This window comes from Bos mutus, chromosome 6 (genome assembly GCF_027580195.1).
Source record: "Bos mutus isolate GX-2022 chromosome 6, NWIPB_WYAK_1.1, whole genome shotgun sequence".
Taxonomy (NCBI): Eukaryota; Metazoa; Chordata; class Mammalia; order Artiodactyla; family Bovidae; genus Bos; species Bos mutus.
Genome location: NC_091622.1, coordinates 55,519,178 through 55,542,443, shown reverse-complemented (window position 1 = coordinate 55,542,443; position 23,266 = coordinate 55,519,178). Strand labels below are relative to the sequence as shown.

At 37.8% G+C, this 23,266-nt stretch overlaps 1 protein-coding gene across 5 annotated transcripts in view; it reads left to right on the top strand.

Moving 5' to 3' along the window:
- Positions 1–23,266, top strand: part of ARAP2 (ArfGAP with RhoGAP domain, ankyrin repeat and PH domain 2) — a 188,209-nt gene that overhangs the window by 56,585 nt on the left and 108,358 nt on the right. For all 5 annotated transcript variants that reach the window (XR_011464504.1, XM_070372253.1, XM_070372252.1 and 2 more), the window contains 6 exons: positions 3,692–3,807; positions 7,875–8,074; positions 14,305–14,390; positions 15,160–15,342; positions 17,712–17,886; positions 18,365–18,499. Coding sequence is in view for 4 of the 5 variants with exons in the window: in XM_070372253.1 (XP_070228354.1) it covers positions 3,692–3,807; positions 7,875–8,074; positions 14,305–14,390; positions 15,160–15,342; positions 17,712–17,886; positions 18,365–18,499 (895 nt within the window). In the remaining variant the exon portion in view is untranslated. The remainder of the gene's footprint in view (positions 1–3,691; positions 3,808–7,874; positions 8,075–14,304; positions 14,391–15,159; positions 15,343–17,711; positions 17,887–18,364; positions 18,500–23,266) is intronic.

The following is a 23,266-nucleotide window of genomic DNA, read 5'->3' as shown; positions in this document are numbered from 1 at the left end:
CAAGTGTCACCTCCTTTGGGAAGAATATGAACTCAATACTCTCTTTTTTGGATCAGATTCAGTGCTTACCCTACAGACATGGATTATTCTTTTATTGCACATGTTACAATTCTCTCTCATTTCTCCTCAAACTGTAAGCTTCCTCAAGTACCCCCATCTCATGCTTTTGAGCAGGCCCACCACTTAGCATAAATTCTGGCTGTCTAGAGGTACCTACTCAACATAGTTTTGCCAGGACATGTTCTCTCATTTTAAAAATGGCTGTATCTTCTCTCCCTTCTTCACAGAATTGTTAGGAAAATCAAATCAGAGTTCATAGCTGTTTGTAAGCTTCAGAGCACTAAGCAAACAAGTATTAAATCAAGTATGGAGTGTGTGTGCTTAATGAAGACCAGTACTTTTATATCCTTTGGATATTAGCAAAAGGATTGGCATGCAGGATGCATAGGTTCTTGACCATCCAATGTGTCACTGTATTCTGACCATCCTGTTTCTAACCAATAGTCTTAATAACTTCAAGTGCTTTTTTCATAATCTGATTGCATGCTTTTTTTTTTTTTTTTTGCTCTGCTGAAGGCCTAGAGAAATGTTTATATCCTGATACTTAGATGACGTAGACTTGTACTGTTTAGATTCTACAACTGTTTCTGCTGTCTAATTCAGTGTTTCTTAATACTTGTTACATATGGAAATCATAAGGTGGTAGTTTTGTTTTGTTTTTTAACTGAAAATCATTAGGCTTTGTCTTCTGATTCTTGGGATCAGAATCTCAGAGTGGAGGGAGGGAGAGTTCAACACAGGTAATTTTGATGAGGCTCTAGGAATGGGATATATTCTAAATGTGTTCTAAAGGGTATGTGACAAGATGGCTTAATGTCACCACAAATATTTTTTTAATAAGAAACGCAGTCATTTCATTTTAATAGCTCTCGAGAGCACTGACATTTATTTTGTTACTCTGCTGTACATTTTACAGACCATTTGTGCCGGTGAGTTCAGTGGGTACTCTAATTACTCAAAACCATATGGCCTTGGCAGGCAGCTGATAAATGGGTTACAGTTTCTTTCCAGGCTGAAAAATCATCTTTTCCTTGCTTGGGATAAATTTGGGGCCTTGAGCTGAACCTCACTTATTTTATTTTTTAACAGAAATTGCCTCTTTATATGTAGATATTTCACGACTTGCTTGTAGAAATGAGGCACCATCTCTTTAGGCTGGAGCCTTGATGAGTCTCATCAGTTTCTATCCAAGGCTGTCAGTCTTACCATCTGCTGGTCTAAGTGTCTATTTCCTCCCTTAGTAACACAGCACCTGCAGGCCAGGCCCCCATCAGAGAATAATAATCAGAGTAGTCTGTTAGCCAGCTATTGGCACAAGTTGCATCACGGAACATTGTTTGAGGAGATGCAGCCTATTTTATTCTAGAGGTACCCCCATATCAAGCTGGGTCATCAGAAAGCTGTTTCTCTAAAGTGTCTTCTTACCTTGCTAGCCCCATTTTATTTCCCCATTTATAACAGAGAGTTTGAGTTTCCAATCACTTAAACGTTGAAAGTTGGTCCAACAGTTGCATTATCCAGCGGGAACATTGGTATGGATAATTGAGAATTTGTTTTCTGTAATTATAAGTTAATTACTTTAAGTAAATAAGTTCTAGCATACTATACGAGAACTGACATTGAGGGTTGTGGGCGCACCGGTGCGCAGCGGGAGAGTGTACATAGTATGCTAGATACTAACAACTGTGCTGACATACTATGCGAGAACTTGTTACAGTGGAACATGTTGGAAAAGTTTGGCTTCCCTCCTGCATACATATCATTTAAGTACTGATTTTTGTTAGGTGGGCTTGCAATACAAAGTAGAAGTATGTCACATTCTTCCAAGTATTTCACAACACCTAGCATGTTCCTGTATCTTTTATATTACTGATTCCATTCCTGGTTTGTTTCTCCCAACAAAAGGAGCCGTTTGTTCTTTCATCAGAAAAAAATCATATTCAGTTTACAAATGAGTCATTTCCTCATTCTAACTAAAATGTATACATTTTTAAAAACATGAAGCAAAATTTTTCTGCAGTTTGTGAATGGAAACCCTTTATGAGTGTGGAAAATTTGTTGCATTGTTGTTTTATTCCACTTATTTTATCAGCCAGGAATGCATTAGTGTCTCTAATGACAGAAAACTGAAGGATAGGGTAAATAGATTAGGAACTTGTTTGTTTTAACAAATTTCTTGCTGAGGCCATCAGGGAACAAGATTTTCTTTTCTTTTTTTTTCTCACTCTGACATCCTTACAGTATAAGAATTTGTCCTCAGGCTTTTCATCTCAAGGATGCTTACATTCTAAAATGGCTTTGTTATTTCCCAAGAAGATGTTATTTTCCAAGAAGATGGAAAGGGGTGAAAAGTCTTTTCTTCCAAGATTTGTCTCTCCTCCTTACCCCCCAGGCTGGAAATTACTTACATTTTATTGACCAGAACTATGACATATGGCCCCTCCTAGCTGCAAGGGAGATAGGAAAATAGTACTTTTACTTTTAGCTTGTACAACAGGTGAGACAAAGAGAAGGCAGCTTCTGAGGTGTTTCTTTCACAGTCTCTGCTGAAAGTGTCCTTCCTGAAAGTAGACTCATATTTTTTGCAGTTATCTTTAGTATGGATAATTTTTCCTAGTCATAATTTAGGAATTCAGAGTACATTTAATCTGAACCTATTGACAGAGATAATTCATTTTTTGAAGTACAGATTAATTATATTTTTAAGGTGTGAGATGGTTTGATAAATCAAATTCCAAAACCCTTATGGCTAGATAATATATTACATACTTTAATGCTTTTAGGTGGTAGACTGTGTGCCTTTTTGAACACTCTAATTTTGGTGGGACAAGTTGAACATAGTGGCTGCAGGTGTTGAACAAATGGCATTTTCCATACAAAAATAGCATTTGAGGAGCTTTTTAGGAATCTAATTGAAGGAAGAAGAAACTAATAAATTTAGAAATGAGATAAAATTGTAAAACAAGTAATTCTTTTGTTTGAGAGCAAACGAGGAAGATAGTGTGATGAACAGAGGTAACACCCTACAGCAGAGAGAGAGCCAGTAGTCAGGTGGCCTGGGTTTCCCTCCTTCTCTAGCACACGCAGCCGTCTCCTCTTCCCATGTTACTTTACCTCTTTGAGTTGTGGCTTTCCCTTCTTTTTGTCTAAACAGTCATTATACCAACCTCACAGTGTCATTTGACTCCCCCCACCTAGAAAATGGGAAGGGTTAGTTTCCTGTTAGTTCCCTTTTTGAAATGGCTAAAGGTGAAAAAGTGCCTAACTGTTCAGAGCAAGGCCTGTGTAGCTCAAGATCTATGTCCTAGTCAACTTACGTATTGTGTGGAAAAAAGCTTTGCTTTATTAGTAGCCTGGCAGGCTTCAAATGCTATCATGTTATCATGTATTTAAAGTGTATATGTGTGTGTGTATATATATATATATATCATGTATATAAGATGTATATATTTTATATATCATGTATATGAAATAAGAAAATCACTCAATGCATTTTTAATGAATTGCTTAATTCCATATTTACATGTTGAAGTAAAATTTAATGAGATTTATTAAATTTTAGAGAATATAATTTTATTTTCAAGATCCATGTTTTCATTTCTTTATGATTTTTTGTTCTTTTCCAAACTAGGATTTTAAGAGTGGACTTGGTATTACCATAATCCCTATGAATGTAGCAAATGTAAAACAAGTGGACCGAACTGTAAAACAGTCTTTTGAAATAATCACTCCCTACAGGAGTTTTAGGTAAGTTATATTTAAACAGTTTTTGTTTGTACTATTACAGTAAAGCTTAGGTGATCCATTTTTACATTGCCAGTCATGATTTGACTTCTTATAGGACACAGTAAAATTACGTTCTTACTTTTTCATATTGTGTCATTTATTAGCCAGTGTGTAAAAATTTACCAATAAGCACCAAGGATGCTCAGTAGCACTGATTATTAGAGACATACAAATCAAAACTACAATAAGGTACCACCTTGCACCAAGCAGAATGGCCATCATTAAGAAGGCTACAAATAAAGTGTTGGAGAGAGTGTGGTGAAAAGGGAACTCTTCTACACTTTTGGTGGATGTATAAATTGATGCAGCCACTATGGAAAAGATTATGGAAGGTTCTTTAAAAAACTAAACATACAGATACCATATGATCCTACAGTCTTTACTCTTGGGCTTATATTCAGAGAAAACTCTTAATTCAAAAAGATGTACGCACCCTGTTGTTCACCACAGTGTTATTTAGAATAGCCAAGACATGGAAGCAACCTAAATATCCATCAACAGATGAATAGATAAAGAAGATGTGGTGTGTGTGTATGTATACACAAGAAAGACAAATACCATATAGCATCTCTTATATGTAGAATCGTAAAAAAAATATAAATGATCTTATTTACAAAACAGAAATAGATTCACAGAAAAGACTTATGGGAAAACATCCCCACCAAAGGGGAAATAAATTAGGAATTTGGGATTAACGTATACACCCTGGTGGCTCAGACGGTAAAGTGCCTGCCCGCAATGCGGGAGACCCGGGTTCAATCCCTGGGTCGGGAAAATCCCCTGGAGAAGGAAATGGCAACCCACTCCAGTACTCTTGCCTGGAAAATTCCATGGATGGAGGAGCCTGGTAGGCTACAGTCCATGGGGTTGCAAAGAGTCGGACACAACTGAGCGACTTCACTTTCACTTTTCATATATAAAATGGGTAAACAATAAGCACCTACTGTATAGCACAGGGAAGTATATTCAATATTTTGTAATAACCCTATAATGGAAAAGAATATGAACATATATATGAAACTGAATCACTTTGCTGTACACCTGAAACAGAAATAATTGCATTTTTACTTTTTCAGATTATGTAATTTGTTAGCCAGTGTATAAAAACACTTTGCGAAAATGACTTATCATACAACCTGCAAAGATACAAATTTCTTGAGATTTGAATAGTTTCTTTTCATAATGCCTTTTTTCTTAGAAGACTTGATGATTTTTGATCCACAAATATATGAAAAATTGTTATGAGGGAATAAAATAAAAATAGATATAGCATTGTCTTTAAGCTGTATTGTTATTTTGTCTTTTTTTAAGCCTAATCAAATACAATCTCTCCTTTAAGATTAATCCCTAATTACGGTTACTCTGTGATTTTTTTATTTTATTTTATTTATTTATTTATTTATTTTACTCTGTGATTTTCTAAAAGGAACTCCAGCTTAAACTGTTGCTGAACTTAATGACTCACAGCACTTATTGATCAAATATCTTAGCATTTTGGTATATATCTTGTATTATGGTACTCTACTCATTATTTTATTATGATAGTGAAGCAGAAAACTTAATGTATGTTTTTATACTTGTTAATAATCTATAGTAACTCCATTGCTTTAGAGGGGCATAAGTCATATCTGTTGAGTTCAACCACGTTAATTTGCTTGTCACAAATAATCAACATACCACAAAGTAGTATGTGGGTTAGAGGCAATTGTCACGGGATTTTGAAGGTCTAGCAATTAATTACTTTATGATTTCAAAAATGCTATTAATACCAACTGTAGTACCCATATTATCTGTTAAAATATGTCTACTGGCTGGAATTTTGAAAAAGAATAACAAGCTTTATTTTCATAAAGGAAATTCAAGCCTTAACTGACAATGTAGACATTGTCTAAGCTGTTTTTACTTAAAGTGCTTTATATTATGTCAAACTTGAACGGTTTGTCCTAACACCAGCCAATTCTCCAACTCTCTGTACACCAACTGGGTGTCCTATATCTTTCTGGAGGGAGACTCAGACCCCACGGGTTTAAGGGCTCAGTCCCAGAAGAGTGTCCTCAGGTTACTCTCACTCAGCCCAGCTTAGTTCAAATTGGGGTGCTCATTACCCTCTCTCCCCCAGATTTGATAATTTGCTAAAATGTCTCAGAGAACTCAGGAAAAGAGTTCAAATAATATTACCAGCTTATTATAAAAAATGCAGCTCAGGAATGGCCAAATGGGAGAGCTTTAGAGGCCACAGTACAGGGGGTTTGTGGCAGAGAACTTCCAAGCTCTCTCTGGATGCACCACCTTCCTGGCACCTCAATGTGTTCATCAGCCTCAGAGTTCTTCAAACCCTGTTGTTTGAGGGGATTTTATGGAGGTTTCATTTCATAGGTGAGAATGATGAAATCCAGGGTGTGTGTGCAGGTGCTCAGTGGTGTCTGACTCTTTGCGACCCCATGGACTGGAGCTCACCAGGCTACTCAGTACATGGGATTTTCCAGGCAAGAATACTGATGTGGGTTCCCATTTCCTCCTCCAGGGGATCTTCCCAACACAGGCATCGAACCCTCATATCCTGTGTCGCCTGCATTAGCAGGTGGATTCTTTACCACTAGTGCCACCTGGGAAGCCCTGAAACCCTGGGCCATTGATGACTAAGTCAATTACCAGCCTGTCTCACCTTCCCAGGGGCTTCCCATGTGGCACCAGTGGTAAAGAATTCACCTGCCAATACACGAGACGCAGGTTTGATCCTTGGGGATGGGAAGATCCCCTGGAGTAGGAAGCAGCAACCTGCTCCAGTATTCTTGCCTGGGAAATTTCATGGGCAGAGGAGCCTGGTGGGCCACGGTAGCAGAGTCAAACATGATCAAGCATCGCAGTTCTCCCCTTCCCAGAGGTCAAGGGATAGGAAAGTTCCAGCTGTCTAGTCCCATCTTGGTCTTCTGCTGACCAGCTCCCATGCTGAAGCTGTCTAGCCTCCAGTCAGAAGCTGTCCATTAGCATATAAAGGGTTTTTGCCACTCAGGGGATTCCAAGGATCTGAGGAACTATACACCTGGAACCAGGGACAGGGACCAACCTATTTTCCATTGTATCCTGTGGGCTCTGACCAATCTCTGTAGAGAAGCAGAAAAGAGACCACTAAAGAATTTATAGATGTTATAGTGATAATGAAACTTGGAGTGATTAAAAAATATAATCCATGGAGGCCACTGAATTTCTCTATAGATTATGTAGGATATATTAGTCCTCTGTTATGTTCATTGTATCTCAAAGCATTTTCATCTTCAGAACAGAAAATTGTAGTGTGAAGCATCGTTCTATGGGCCATTGACTGAGTTTGGGGCACTGTGTATAGCACATTTTCTGGCGTATTATAAGTACTCTCTAAATATTTCTTGAAGGAGTGAACTCATGTTTTAATGTTTTTATTCTTTCACTCAGGTACTCAATAAGCACTAAGAATTGGAATAAATAGGAATGAGGCTAAAAATGAGTTAGCATTCTGTTAGAATACTAATCACTTAAAACTTTCTCAATTTCTCAGTTTCTGAAAGCCATCTGGACATTCTTCCAATTAAAAAAATCTATTTTTAAGACAAAAAAATCAAAATTTCTAGTGGGTGTTTTTGATAACTTAGTTTCAGACTATGGCATATTTTCTTGGCAAAATAACCCACTTAGTCCTGAAACTCTGCCAGTCTCTTATTGATTATGATGTAACCACTGCTTAGAAAACATGGCCTCACTTTTAAGCTTTTGACCTAACAAGGTGATTTTTATATCCTGGTCAGAAAAATGTGTATGTTAATTTTGGCTCAAGATAGGTAAACAAAGTCATAAGCAATGTGGAAAGTTAAAGGAAAAAAATAGATTTATCAATGAGATGGTTTTTAACAGAAAAGACTCTGCAACTGCCTGGAAGGCATATTTTTCAGCTGCTGTCTCCTTTGTGAGTGAAATGAATATACAAACTGAACATACTGCTTAATTGGCCTTTACAAGGGAGATCGATAATGCAGAAATGTTAATTGTTTCAGCTTTACAGCTGAGTCTGAAAAAGAGAAACAAGAGTGGATTGAAGCTGTGCAGCAATCAATAGCAGAAACTCTCTCTGATTATGAAGTAGCTGAGAAGATTTGGTACAATGAGTCCAACAGGAGCTGTGCAGATTGTAAAGCCCCAGATCCTGACTGGGCCTCCATCAATCTCTGTGTTGTCATCTGCAAGAAGTGTGCAGGTAATTAGTGATAAGTTACGCTCATCGCTGTTTGGTGGCACATCGGCACTGAAAGCTCTTTAGTGTCATATATATTGTGTCCCAGCTAATGGCTATGAAGAATAAAAGCAGAGAAAGCTTATTACATTTAAATCAAATTTAGAAATATCATTCTATACTTCTCTTATGCATGGCTTAGAGATAAAAATTGATTTTTAAGCATGTAATCATTTTTTGTGTGTGTGCCTACTGGACCATGTATGGATTTTTAAAAGACAGTACTGAAATTTTCAGATTTGGGATGAATGTGTTTCAGAATGCACCCTGAACACACTCACTGTTCGTATGATTTGTCCCTTTTCCCAAATCATATTTTGTAAGATGTATTTTTCACATTTCAGTGCTGCTCTGCTTTCTAATCTTGTTACAGAAGATGTGTTCTCTCTTACAATGAGAATTATTATATAGAAGCATTTTCCAGGCATGTTGAAGTTTATGAAAGTAACCAGTGTTGTGACTTGTTTTCTCCTTGTGACCTTAAACCTTATGGACTATTTGACATCTCGTATTTGGGAGGTAAGGCAGCTGTCCAAGTGAGTGAAGGGAATGGACCCTAGCTTAGGTATGTGACTGTGGAGATCTTGGAGAAATTAGTTACAACCTAAACTTTCCTCTGGAGAAGGCAATGGCACCCCACTCCAGTACTCTTGCCTGGAAAATCCCATGGATGGAGGAGCCTGGTGGGCTGCAGTCCATGAGGTCGCTAAGTGTCAGACTCGACTAAGCGACTTCACTTTCACTTTTCACTTTCATGCATTGGAGAAGGAAATGGCAACCCACTCCAGTGTTCTTGCCTGGAGAATCCCAGAGACGGGAGAGCCTGGTGGGCTGCCGTCTATGGGGTCACACAGAGTTGGACACGACTGAAGTGACTTAGCAAACTTTCCTCAGCTCTTTAGCTCTACCAGGTACTGTGCTGGTCCTGGGAGTTAAATCTATAAAATATGACATATCCTGGAGAAATATATAGTTATTTTAATAGACTATGATAAGGATAGCAATAGAGTTGAGCACAGGTTTCATTGAGACAATGCAGAGGAAGAGCTCCTATCTCAGACAGAGCAAAGACAGGACAGTTGCTTCAAACCCTTCAGAGTCTTCCAGAGCTCTGTGCTACCGCATTTCTCATCCTACTGAGGTAGGAGTTCTCAAAAGCGGATCAACTACATCAATAGCAACCAAATAGCCTCAGTTAATCCTCCTTGACTTTGCATTTTCTCCCAACCTCTTCTTTCCAGTCTCACTGGAAGAGATAGTGTCTGTCCAAGGCTATTCTGTCTTCTTATGTTCCCTTTCTCTCCTCTCTTCTCTGAGTCCTTACCCCATCACTTATTCACTCTCTAAGTACAGTAGGTCTTTCACAGTCACGGGTTCCAGATCAAAAGTAATTGGAAAAAGATTCCAAAAAGCAAAATTTGAATTTGGATGTACCTGTAGTTGTTACTTAGCATTTATATTGTATTATGTATTTTAAGTAATTTAGAGATGATTTAAAGTATTGAATATAATAGAGAATGTGTATAAGTTATATGAAGATACTATGGCCATATTACACAAGGGACTTAAGCATACTTGGATTTTGGTGTCTGTGGAGAGTCCTGGTATCAATCCTCTGAGATACTGAGGGACAGCCATATTCAACTATGGTTTATTTGGTTCAGCATGTAAATTTGCATAATTCTGTTCTGTTAACACCAGATCTCTGAAAACTTATTATTCCCTTAGATGTAATTCTCTTGTTCCTTTTTCCTTTCATAGAGAAGATACTTTCAAGAGTAATAGTTTATGCAGGTTTTCATTTCTTTAACTTCCTACTATATCATCAGCATCCTGTAATCAGTCTTCATCTGCCTCACCTCCAATAAAAATATTTTCCAATAAAAATACACATTTACCAGTGTATTTTCCCTCTCAGTTTCTATATGGTCAGTTCCTATATTCCTTGCACTCTCCGGAGTATTTGACATTCTTGACCAGTCTGCCTCTCCGTGACTTTCCATCCTTCCTCAACTTCCAGCAGGCCATTTTCTCTTAGTGTGCTCTTGCTCTTCTGGTCATCTTTTGCCTGCTCCTAAAACATGTGTTGCCTTGGGTTGTATCCTCAGATCTCTTTCATCCTGATATTCCTGAGTGATGTTATTTATCATTTGAATCCAACAGTCTTTTTAAGCAGGTGTTTCTTACTCTGTTGGAAACCATACTCCTGTATCTCCTGCTAGGGTCTCCACTTGGATTTGCTCAAGATACCTCAAAGTGAACATGATAGTGTGGAGTTCTCACTGCTTCCCAGCTCACTACATAAAACTGAGTATTTTCCTATATTACAAATCTTGATCAGAAGTCATCTACTCTGCCCTTCACTCAAGCCTGAGAGTCCCTCTTGACCCTTCCCCTTTCCTTAAAGCCCACCAGATTCCATACTGGTTTTACCTTCTAAGTATCTCTAAATCTGTTCTCCACTTCACTTCTTTTCCTACTGCCTCAACTCAGAATCTTGGGCTACTCCAGCATCCTTTCTTCCTGCCTGCCTTTGGGCTTTACTCCTTTTAGTATTGCCTTTTTGTAGTCTCCGTAAGTGCAAACCTATGCTAGGTCTTGCCATGGGAATTCTAGGGCATCGTGCTCTAAGTATTTTTTTTCTCAGAGAAGGGAGGAAAGGAACCTACCTAATGTACAGAGAGGAATGAACTTTCTCATGATCATTAGACAGAAAATCCTTAAGACCAAAATGATGTTTTGTGTTCTTTTCTCCTCAGCTTAGAAAGAGTCTGACATAGGCCTGGATGCCCAGTAAAGTCTGAATGATGATTTATACAGCAGAATTAAATTGATGATACTAGAATTTTGGGCTGTTACTCTCTTCCAGGTATAATAGTAGAATAAAGAATCCACTTTGGATTTTTTAAGTATACATTCATTAGCTAGTATGTTGCTAGTCTTTTTTTTAAGAGTAAGGGATGATATCTGTATTCACATATATGTAATTTACACAGACCCATTATAAAGTTTTAAGTGACTTAAAATTTCTAGTCAATTACCAATGAAAAAATTATGTATGTATACACATACATACATGTACACACATAAACACATATACATGAATACATACTTTTAAAGGGCTTCCTGGTAGCTCAGCTGGTAAAGAATCTTGCCTGCAATGCAGGAGACCCCAGTTTAATTCCTGGGTCAGGAAGATCCCCTGGAAAAGGGACAGGTTACCCACTCCATTATTCATGGGCTTCCCTGGTGGCTCAGATGGTAAAGAATTCACCTGCAGTGGGGAAACTTGGGCGTAATCTCTAGGTTGGGAAGATACCCTTGAGGAGAGCATGGCAACCCACTCCAGTATTCTTGCCTGGAGAATCCCCATGGACAAAGGAGCTTGGTGGGCTACAGTCCATGGGTCACTAAGAGTTGGACATGACTGAGTAGGTGATTTCCATAATCTTTCTTATTTTTGGTTATGATTTCTGTTTGATTACTTCCACTATTGTGGTATTGGAGAAGGAAATGGCAGCCCACTCCAGTATTCTTGCCTGGAGAATCCTGTGGACAGAGGAGCCTGGTGGGCTGCTGTCCATGGGGTTGCAAAGAGTCGGACACGACTGAAGCAACTTAGCATGCATGCATGCGTTGGAGAAGGAAATGGCAACCCACTCCAGGATTCTTGCCTGGAGAATCCCAGGAATGGAGGAGCCTGGTTGGCTGCCTTCTGTGGGGTCGCACAGAGTCAGACACGACTGAAGTGACTTAGCAACAACTGTGGTATAAAAAAGTAGGTAATAGTTTAAGTTGAAAAGATATATTAATCCAGACATACATATATTTCTTGTTGTTGTTCAATGGCCTAGTTGTGTCCAGATCTTTGCTACCCCATATTTGGCAGCACGTCAGCGTTCCCTGTCCTTCACTAGATCCTGGTGTTTGCTTAAACTCGTATCCATTAAGTTGGTGATGCTATCCAGCCATCTTATCCTCTGTTGCCCCCTTCTTCTTGTTTTCAGTCTTTCCCAGCATCATGGTATTTTCCAATAAGTCAGCTCTTCACATCAGGGGGTCAAAGTATTGGAGCTTCAGCTTCAGCATCAGTCCGTTCAGTGACTATACAGGGTTTATTTCCTTTAGGATTGACTGGTTTGATTCTCCTTCCTGTCCAAGGGACTCTCAAGAGTCTTCTCCAGCAGCATAGCTCAAAAGCATCTATCCTTTGACACTTAGCCTTCTTTTTGGTCAGACTCTCATATCTGTACATGACTACTGGAAAAACCATAGCTTTGACTATATGGACCTTTGTTGGCAAAGTGATATCTTGGTTTTTAATACACTGTGTAGGTTTGCCATAGTTTTTCTTCCAAGGAGCAAGTGTCTTCATGGCAGCAGTCACCATCTGCAGTGATTTGAAGCCCAAGAAAATGAAGTCTCTCACTGATTCCATTTTTTCCCCATTTATTTGCCATGAAGTGATGGGATTGGATGCCATGATCTTAGTTTTCTGAATGTTGAGTTTTAAGCCATCTCTTTCACTCTCTTCTTTCACCTTCATCAAGAAGCTCTTTAATTCCTCCTCATTTTCTGCCACTAGGGTGGTGTCATCTGCATATCTGAGGTTACTGATATTTCTCCTGGCAATCTTGATTTCACCTTGAGCTTCATCCAGCCTGGCATTTCACATGATGTACTCTGCATGTACGTTAAATAAGCAGGGTGACAATATGCAGCCTTGACATACTCCTTTCCCAATTTGGAACCAACCCATTGTTCCATGTCCGGTTCTAACTGTTGCTGCTTGACCTGCATACAGGTTTCTCAGAAGGCAGGTAATGTGGTCTGGTATTCCCATCTCTTGAAGAATTTTCCGCAGTTTGTTGTGATCGACACAGTCAAAGGCTTTAGTGTACTCATTGAAGCAGAAATAGATGTTTTTCTGGAATTCCCTTGCTTTCTTTATGATTCAGGGAATATTCATAGTTTGATCTCTGGCTCCTCTGCCTTTTTGGAATCTAGCTTGTATATCTGGAAGTTCTTGGTTCACGTATTGCTGAAGCCAAGCTTGAAGGATTTTGAGCATAACCTTGCTAGCATGTGAAATGAGCACAACTGCATGGTAGTTTGAACATTCTTTGGCACTGCCCTTCTTTGGGATGGGGATGAAAACTGACTTTTTCAGTCATGTGGCCACTACTGATTTTCTGGAATAGTGAGTGCAGCACTTGAACAGCATCATCTTTTAGGATTTTAAGTAGCTCAGCTGAAATTCAGTCACCTCCAATACCTTTGTTCATAGTAATTCTTCCTAAGGCCCACTTGACTTTACACTCCAGGATGTCTGGCTCTAGGTGAGTGACCATACCATCATTATTATCTAGGTTATTAAGACCTTTTTTTTGTTTATAGCTCTTCTGTGTATTCTTGCCACCTCTTCTTAATCTCTTTGCTTTCTGTTAGATCCTTACTGTTTCTGTCTTTTATCATGTTCATTCTTTCATGAAATGTTCCCTTGATGTCTTCAATTTTCTTGAGATTTGGAGTCTTTCCCATTTTGTTGTTTTCCTCTATTTCTTTGTATTGTTCATTTAAGAAGGCTTTCTACCTATCTCTCCTTGTTATTCTCTGGAACTATGCATTCAGTGGGGTATATCTTTCCATTTTTCCCTTGCCTTTAGCTTCTATTCTTTTCTCAGCTGTTGTAAAGCCTCCTTAGGAAGAAACCACTTGGACTTTTGGCATTTCTTTTTCTTTGGCAAGTTTTGATCGTTGGCTCCTGTACAGTGTTACAAACCTCAGTCTATAATTCTTCAGGCTGTCTGTCTACCAGATCTAATCCCTTGAATCTATTCCTTACCTCCACTGTGTAATCATAAGGGATTTGATTTATACCTGAATGGTCTTGTGGTTTTCCCCACTTTCTTCAATTTAAGTCTGAATTTTGCAATAAGGAGTGGATGATCTGAGCCAAAGTCAGTTCCAGGTCTTGTTTTTGTTTCTCCATCTTTGGTTGCAAAGAATATAATCAATCTGATTTCAGTGTTGACCATCTGGTGATGTCCATGTGTTTTAATGTTAATACAGACTGCCATGTATATATACATACATACTTTTTAATGGTAAAATACATGTACATAGAAATTCAAAGAGAATTATTATCATTATTATTATTATTAATTAATTAATTTATTTATTTTGGTCTACAGGGCAACATAGATCTTTAGGACCAAAAGATTCCAAGGTTAGAAGTCTGAAAATGGATGCCAGCATTTGGAGCAATGAGCTCATTGAGGTGAGTCTGACTTGACTGTGGTGTGATCAGCGAGAATCTGGGAGGAAATGTGCAGTTGGTGGCGGGGTGAGGTTACTTTAGGATTTCTCTGATCAAGATCTCAGCACAGTATTAAAAATGGCTTATCGCCTATTGTATAGTAGTAACTTTCTACCTTAACTTTCAGAATGCTTCCTAAATGAGGTAGTTACTTTAAAAATAAAAATAAAAAATGCAAGGAGCTTTAATGGTAATAACTACTTTAAAAGGCTTGGCAGCTCTTTTTAAAGCCAGAATTTACTCTTTCTTTTTAACCCAGCATGGATAAAATATCAGAGTGGTGAATGCAAACATTTGGCAAAATTGACTATTCTTTATCTCGGCCATACTCTGTCATTAACTGTGATTTTGTCCAACTTGTTGTCTCCTGCATCTATTCTGTGCTCGGGTGTAATGCTGTCAACCATATTAGACCACCTACTCAGCCATTTTAAATGAATCTGTCTCAATGTGAGCTAGCTTCAAAAAGTAATAATGCTTTTGCTGCAATTTGTGTTGCTTGCAGTTTCTTTTCTAGCTAATCTTTTACCATTATTAAGAGCAGCTAGGCTGTTTAAATAGAAATATTGTCTGCTTTCACACTGCATCTTCCAGAAAAAAATTGGGTCTTTTTTGGATTTTTTGCATATTTTACACTAAACTGTGCTTTAATTTGTCGTGTGACTCAGTTTTCTGCAGATTCAAATATATTGTTTAAATTGATACATTTTGTAATTATTTGATAATTCAGCTTTTCATTGTCATTGGAAACAAAAGAGCTAATGACTTTTGGGCTGGTAATCTTCAAAAAGATGAAGAATTACACATGGACTGTTCAGTAGAAAAGAGAAAAAATTTTATCACTCAGAAGTACAAAGAAGGAAGATTCAGAAAAACCCTTTTGGCGTCTCTCACCAAGGAAGAATTAAATAAGGTAACCAGTGAAATGTAACAAAAGACATGGATGTTAAGGTCTTTTTAAGTGTGTACCAAGGGTTTTGAAAACATGTTTAAAAAAAGAAACTTCTGAAAATTTCAAAAAATTTTTCAAAATTTTGCTGTTTCATAAAATTATTGTTTAATTTTATTGCCTTTTGTAACATTGCGCCTTAGATCTTTTCCCTTCATTTCACTTGAGGATTCATTATCAACAGCAAGTAAACTTTTCCTCCCTCACTGAAGTTTCTATCTGATGTACACCCACCCCAGTTAAAACTTGAACAACGTTCCCCATGTTAGGGACAGGATATTGAACATAATAACTTCAGCTCGTATGCTGCTGACTTGGTGTCAACAAAATGAACTTCATTTACTCAGTTTATTGTTACAAACAGTAGTTTGTTTAGTGCCCTTGATTACAAGTGTCCTTTGCCTTCGGCTGAGTGATTCTAGGTCTTCTTGTGACCATTCTATATTGCTCTTTTAGCAAAGAATTTGTTTAACATCTTGCCCTCCTTTTTAAAAAAGAATCAACTGCTTCAATTTCTTGTGTGTCAGAAGGTTCTTCTATGTATAGATATTGAAAACATACACTTTTCTATGACTAGAGTATGCTTTCACGGTTCTCAGTTCTTTAAAATGCATTCAGTGTCAATGCTTATTGGATAAGCATCCCCAAGTAAAGAGCATTATGCTGAAAATTTTCGAAAATGAAGACCTTTTCACTTCTTCTCTAGAAATTATAAGATTTATACAGCTGTTTTATATTTCTCTTCTATTGGTTTAGTTACCATAAATTAGGTTATTGCTTCTTTATACATCTTTGGTATTAGTAAAGTGAGGCCACCAATTGATTTTAAAGCAATGATGTACAATAAATGCAAGATGCAGAATCTATACATAAGGTAGGGGAGAGTCAGAGAGATGGGACAGAGGTGCGCAATAATATATAGGTTACTGCTACGTCATTTAGTTTTGTTTAGGGTGATACTTTTACGGATGCTAATTTCTATGAAAATAACTGACCATTTATACTAGACATGCATGGAATAGTGATAACAAGGTATAACCAAGGGTTATAATTAATCTAGTTCTATGTACCAGAGGCCGATAAAAAGTACATAAATAGTAAGTTGTGAATTTGGGGAAGTAACTGGCAAGATTGGAGAACTAGGGCATATTTTCCCCCCAATGCATTCTCTCTTTTTGATAATGACAGGAATCTTGTCAAAGGGTAAATACTGATGACCCCAAAGGAGATTTTTTCTGCCACACCATATAGATACCCTGAGCTAAGATATTAGATAAGCTTGACTTTAATTACTAGCTGTTTCTTTCTTCTTCAAGATATATAGGGATGTCTGTCTGTTAGGATTTACTACCACATTGGGCTTCTTAAAAATGGTACTCTTCACATCAGTGAAAAATTTTTAAAAATTACTTTATTGAGGAGATACTGCTTAAAAATTGTTGGCTCTGTGGATGTCTTCATCGGAAAACTGTATATTTAGGTCCTCTACCCATTTTTTAAATTGGATTGTCTCTTTCTAATTGAGTTGCATGTGTTATCTGTATATTTTGGTTGCTAACCCTTATGCAATATATGGTTTGAATATATTTTCCCTTGTGCTGTGGGTTAACTTTTCATTTTGTTGATTGTTTCACTATGCAGAAGTTTTTTAGTTTGCTATAATTCCACTTGATTTTTGATTTTGATACTTGCACTTTTGCTATCATATCCAAAAAATCATTGCCAAGACTGATGTCTTCTCTGGTGGCTCAGCAGTAAAGAATCCACCTGCAAAACAAGTGCTGCAGGAGACATGGGTTTGATCCCTGGGTTGGGAAGATTCCCTGGAGGAGGGCATGGCAACCCACTCCAGTATTCTTGCCTGGTAAATCCCATGGACAGAGGAGCCTGGTGGGCTACGGTCCATAGGGTTGCAAAGAGTTGGACACAACTGAAGCGAGTTAGCACGCATGCAGAAACATTCATGCAAACAAAATATTTAGTGGATACTTCATTACTGCATTTGAAGTATTTTGAAGTTTCTGAGCATTGCCATTATCATAGTATGTAAAATATAGAAAATATCTTCCACGGCAGATATAATGGATTTGAAGATTTGGAACATCACTGCAATAAAAAAATGAATAGACATTTGGTGATCTTCTGTTGAAATTTAAATTCATGTAAACCAGGCCTTTGTTACCTGTTGGTTAGTTCAGGGCGTAATAATTATTAGATTTGTTAAAAAGAAATACAAACTTCATCTCATAAACGAATTGGCAGACTTTCTTGCATTTTAATTGCTAGAATTATATCTTCTTCACTTAGAAGTTGTATTTTCTTTTATTGACCAGGCTCTGTGTGCTGCTGTGGTGAAACCAGATGTTCTGGAAACAATGGCTTTGCTGTTCAGTGGAGCAGATGTCATGTGTGCAACAGGTGATCCTGAGCACAGCACCCCCTATCTGCTGGCCAAGAAGGCAGGGCAGAGTCTGCAGATGGAATTTCTCTACCATAACAAGTTCTCAGGTTAGTCCCTCTCATGCCTTCATGAACCTGGTCTCTCCTGATAGATCCTTAAAAGGACTGCAGCGCAAATCTGTAAATTTCTCAAAACAGAAACACCATTCAAATGAAAAGAAAATGTAATTGTCAGAAAGACAGAAGATGCTTATTAAGACCCATGTTTTATTTGCTTTCAAGGAAAAGTTTAGGAAATCAATCTTTTATTTGTCTTTAATCATCTAAATGGAAGATTAAAATAGTTAATCCCATGTAATCATTTTCACTAAAATTAAATCCAGTTTTCATGTATGAATAATAAACACAACCAAAGTGCTTATTTGCAAATTTTATGCAAAGCAAAATAAATGTTTCTGTGTCTTTATTCTGCAGTATATTTGAAGTAGTTTTTCTTCTATCTCAGAACTCATCAACATATTCATAAGCCAAGGGAAAATTGTTTACATTTCAGATTTCAGATGTGGTATTTCTGTAATTTTTCTAGATTTCCCTCAACATGACATATATTCTGAAGGTCGATTAAATCAAGAGTCCTCCCAGTCTACGTTCCTCTGTGACTTTTTGTATCAGGCTCCTGCTGGTGCTTCTAAACTCTCTTCAGAAAAAAAACTGCTTGAAGGTATCTTTTCTGCTCCTTTTAGATTTTGTCATCTGATAAAATTTTATTTCATTATCAAAACAATTAGGTTTAAGTTTTGATATTTTTCCCCTTGAGATGTTAGATTTGATCTTGCAGTAGATAAATATTTATTTTTTGAGGATTTATAAATGTTTCCAGGCACAGGTATTATTTCATGCACTGCAGCAAAAATTTACTACTGGTTCGGAATGCTGAGCGAATTCTCAGCAGAATTCTCTGACATCTACCTCAGAGACAACCAATTCTGCTTCAGGATTTAAGAGTTATTCCAAAGAAATGTGAAATTCAGCCCCTTCCCTTCGGGACAGACCCCCCAGCTGGGGAGATAATATAGATAAATGTCAACATGTAGGAAGAACGGACAAGTCTTTGATTTATATTCTGTCAGCATACTAAGTGGTCTCAAGTAGTTGAGTTTGTTCTGATTGTAGTTGTGTGTGTCTGTGTAAGTAAAATAAAGCTTAAGCATGGTTTTCAAAAAATGATGTGAACTAATTGATTTAACAACCTGTTGTAGGCTTGTGGCGTTGATCTTAGAAGAATCATAGTGGGTATTTATCTATCCATTTCACTCCTTGTGTCAGGCATTTGCTGGGCATTAGGAAAACAAAAATGAGTAAGACACAGGCTAACATTATATACATTCAAACTAATATTAGAAAGTAGGCAGGAAGAATATAATGCGCTCTGTCTTACTAGAACAGAAAGAATTTAAGAGAGATTAAGTTATGCAGGCCAGTTGATGGTGGACTTCGGAGACTCGGAGGGCAGGTATTAATTCCCTAGTGGTAAAATCCAACCATATTACTTGGTCAGAGGAATAATAGGATGAAAAACTCACTTTAGAGTGTTAATCCTGATCTTCATACATTTGAAGTGATTATTTCAATTAAAGGCTTTATTTGTCCAAAAAAAGAAAATTATAACCTTTAGCAGAGTTATACTGGGATAAACTATACTTTATTAGATTTTTGGCCTTTCCTAGTGGCTCAGTCGGAGAAGGCAATGGCACCCCACTCCAGTACTCTTGCCTGGAAAATCCCATGGATGGAGGAGCCTGGTGGGCTGCAGTCCATCGGGTCACTGGGAGTCGGATATGACTGAGCGACTTCACTTTCACTTTTCACTTTCATGCATTGGAAAAGGAAATGGCAACCCGCTCCAGTGTTCTTGCCTAGAGAATCCCAGGGATGGGGGAGTCTGGTGGGCTGCCATCTATGGGGTCGCACAGAGTTGGACACGACTGAAGCGACTTAGCAGCAGCAGCAGTGGCTCAGTAATCAAGAATCTGCCTACCAATGTAGGAGCCCCTTGTTTGATCCCTGGGTAGGGAAGATCCCTTGGAGAAGGAAATGGCAACCCACTCCAGAATTCTTGCCTGAGAAATCCCATGGATGGAGGACTCTGGCAGGCTACAGTCCATGGGGTCACAAAGAGTCAGACAGAACTTAGTAGCTAAACAACAAAAACCTGTAAACAGTAGCTCGCCTTTAGTGAGCGTGTACTATGTGTAAGGCATTGCTTTAGGCTTTTTCTATATGTTAATTGTAATTCTCATAAAAGCTCTGCAGGATGGTTGATATTATGCTGGTTTCACGTGAACAGTGGAGGAACTCAGCATGAAGCAGAGTTTTGCATTTGATTTGTGTTATAATTGTTACTGTATGACTTTGGCTTTGGTCAGTGTAATGACCAGGTGACACTAGATGGCAGAGCATCTTTATTCTTTGAGTTTAGGTTTTTTTGTTTTTTTTTCAGCAAATTTATTTCCATGTCTTACTTTTCTCAATGTAACCAATAATAAATGATGAATTTTAGAGATTTTCTCATCTTCCCATTGCTCCTTATCAGTATTTAATACTTAAATAGTTGAAAGTTGTGTGATCAAGAGGGAAGAAGTACCAGAACAATCTGTGAAATGATGATAGCAATTATTAAAATAATTGAATAACAGGGCAATTAATGTACTTGTTAAGAAGTGTACAAGTTTTCTAGAATTTTTCTTCTAAATTGCAGGATATATTAATCTACCCTTCTAACCACTTATACAAAAATGAAATAGGAAGGAAATCTGAAATATGAACTTTTCTTCCTAAAGCTTCTCAATATATCATAAGTATTCTGCAGACTAAAAATAAGCTTCTAGTTATTTTTTGACAATTCTGGTTATAATATTTATAAACATCAATTCATTTTACTGTTTTCTTGAAATATATTGCTTTTCTTAATCACCTTGAGAACTGAATTGATGTTTCAATAAAAGATAAATTAACTATGGATTTTGTTGTTGTTGAAATTTATTTCAAAAAACAGAAACCAGTGCATTCTCCATATTTATAATTTCATTAGGGATGTTTTCTCATTTTGAAGCATTCTGTTTTAAGGGATATGTACTTTGACTATGGAGCACACAGAAATGATTTCATTGGAAAACAATCTAATAGTCTAACAGCAAGGTATTCTTTGATAGTCTTCATTTATTCCATCCAGTATATCAGCAAGGTCTGTCATTTTAACTCAGAATAGACCATGAATCAGTTGGCTGCTCTCCATCTTCACTAACATCATCTGAACCCCAGTCACCATCTTGTCCTGCCTGGGCTGTAATACCCTCTACCCCAGCCCATATGTTTACTGGTTAATATCTTCCCTGGCTTCCCTCCAAACCGTTCTCCCAAACAGACATCGTGATTGTTGAAAATGCCGATCAGATCATGCATGTCCATTGTTCAAGTACATTTAGTGGCTTCCCATTACAGGATATAACCCTTTTCCTTATCTGACCTAAAAGACCTTCTGGTGCTTTCCCCTCTTCATCTTACATCCTTCCTTCCTATCCTACCTGCCTGGCCACACTGGTTTCCTGTCTGTTCCTGCAACATGCCCCCTCCGGACCTTTGCAGTTGCTGTTCACTTTGCAAGGAGCACACTTTCCTCAGCATGACAGCTTCTCACCTCTAGCGGATCAATTCAGGGCCTCCTGGTCGGAGACACCTCTGTGGCAGCCTCCTAAAGTGTGGGCCCACCGCTGGTTCTTCCCTCTCATAGTGTGCTGCTTGTTTCCATTGTGGCTCTCATTGCATGAACTGGATCCTTGTGTGATTTGTTTCTCCCTCCTTCTGGAGTGAAAGCTTATTGAGGCATCAGCATTCTCTGGTTTATTCAGCATCATCAAATCTCTGGTGCCTAATACAGTGTCCACACATAACTAGTCATGTGCAAATATTTGTTGAATAAATGGGCATTGCTCTAATCACATTACTGCTAGTGTAAAAGCACAGATTACTTTATATATACATAATAAGATTTTTATTGAAGTATAGTTTCTATATGGTATTATATAAGTTTTACAGGTGTATGATATAGCAATTCACAATTTTTATATAGGTTAAAGTCTATTTATAATTATTAGTTACTATTTTTTGACCTGCTTATAAAAATATATAAGTGCTGACACAAAACACATTTTGTTTGGGAAGTGAGTGAAGTCGCTCAGTCGTGTCCGACTCTTTTCGACCCCATGGACTGTAGCCTACCAGGCTTCTCTGTCCATGGGATTTTCCAGGCAAGAGTACTGGAGTGGGTTGCCAGTTCCTTCTCTAGGGGATCTTCCCAACCCAGGGATTGAACCTGGGTCTCCTGCATTGTAGGCAGACGCTTTACCCTCTGAGTCACCAGGGAAGGAAAAGCCTACTTAAAAACACAGAAGAAAAAGTTGAATTAACAAGAAACAGAGTTTTGGTGGGGTTTTTTTTTTTTTCCTCTTTCCATCAAGATTCTGCAGCAGTGGTACTCCTGTTGAGCACCAGCTTTATGGAAAAATTGAATTATTTGGAAAGATTCAGAGATTAAAGTGTGGTTGTCACCTTTGGCTCTGAACAGCAAGCATCTGGACTGCATCACTCCATCAGGGCTTGTCAGGATGGCCACAGAGCAGACTGATTAAAAACAAAGAAAAAAGTCAAGGAATAAAATGCATGCAAGTCCTTCAGAGAGTTACAGAGGCTTCAAATTGTCAGTTCAGATTTTCAGGATTTGAAGTTCTTCTAGCCTCTGGTTATGAAGACTGATCTGTATTTTTCTTTTTCTCCCCAATTTAGTGTTCATGAAAGGAAAGATTGATAGCTCTTGTTAAACCTAAGTGTAGAGCTGAATAATAGCTTCCTGATTTTGTTTTCTGTTTTCTCCCCTCAACCATATTATTTCCCCTTGGTATCTTACCTTGATTTGTTGACAGTGTTTGAGTTTTAAAAAGAAAGTGGTTGATACGGTTTACTAGAAACTATGTATTATCTGTTTATATTTAATTTTATGGGTTAGTATTGAGGAATTTTGAAGATCCTTTGTTCCATAAATGCCTAGCTTGCATAGTTTAAAAATGTTTCTTCAAGGCTGAAATATTTTAAATGAAAGGAGTCCTAGTGCATATTTTTATTTCCTGTGGATGCTGAATGCCATCAGTTTGGGAAATTCTTCATCAGGAAACAACTTTATGGTTTTAAAAAATAATAGTTTAACCTGAACTATCTCTCATTTATTGTGCACATATGTATTTGAAGGCACGACCTCTAATGTACCCTGGTACATTTAAACAATGGACATATATGCTTCAAGCATATATCAGGCACAGACAGGGAGGTTGTGAAGTAGATAGAAGGGTACCTTCCCTAGTTGACTGCTTGGGTTTTACTCCCAGCTCTGATGCTGAGTATTTATGTGATGTTGGTAAAGTCCATCAACCATCTT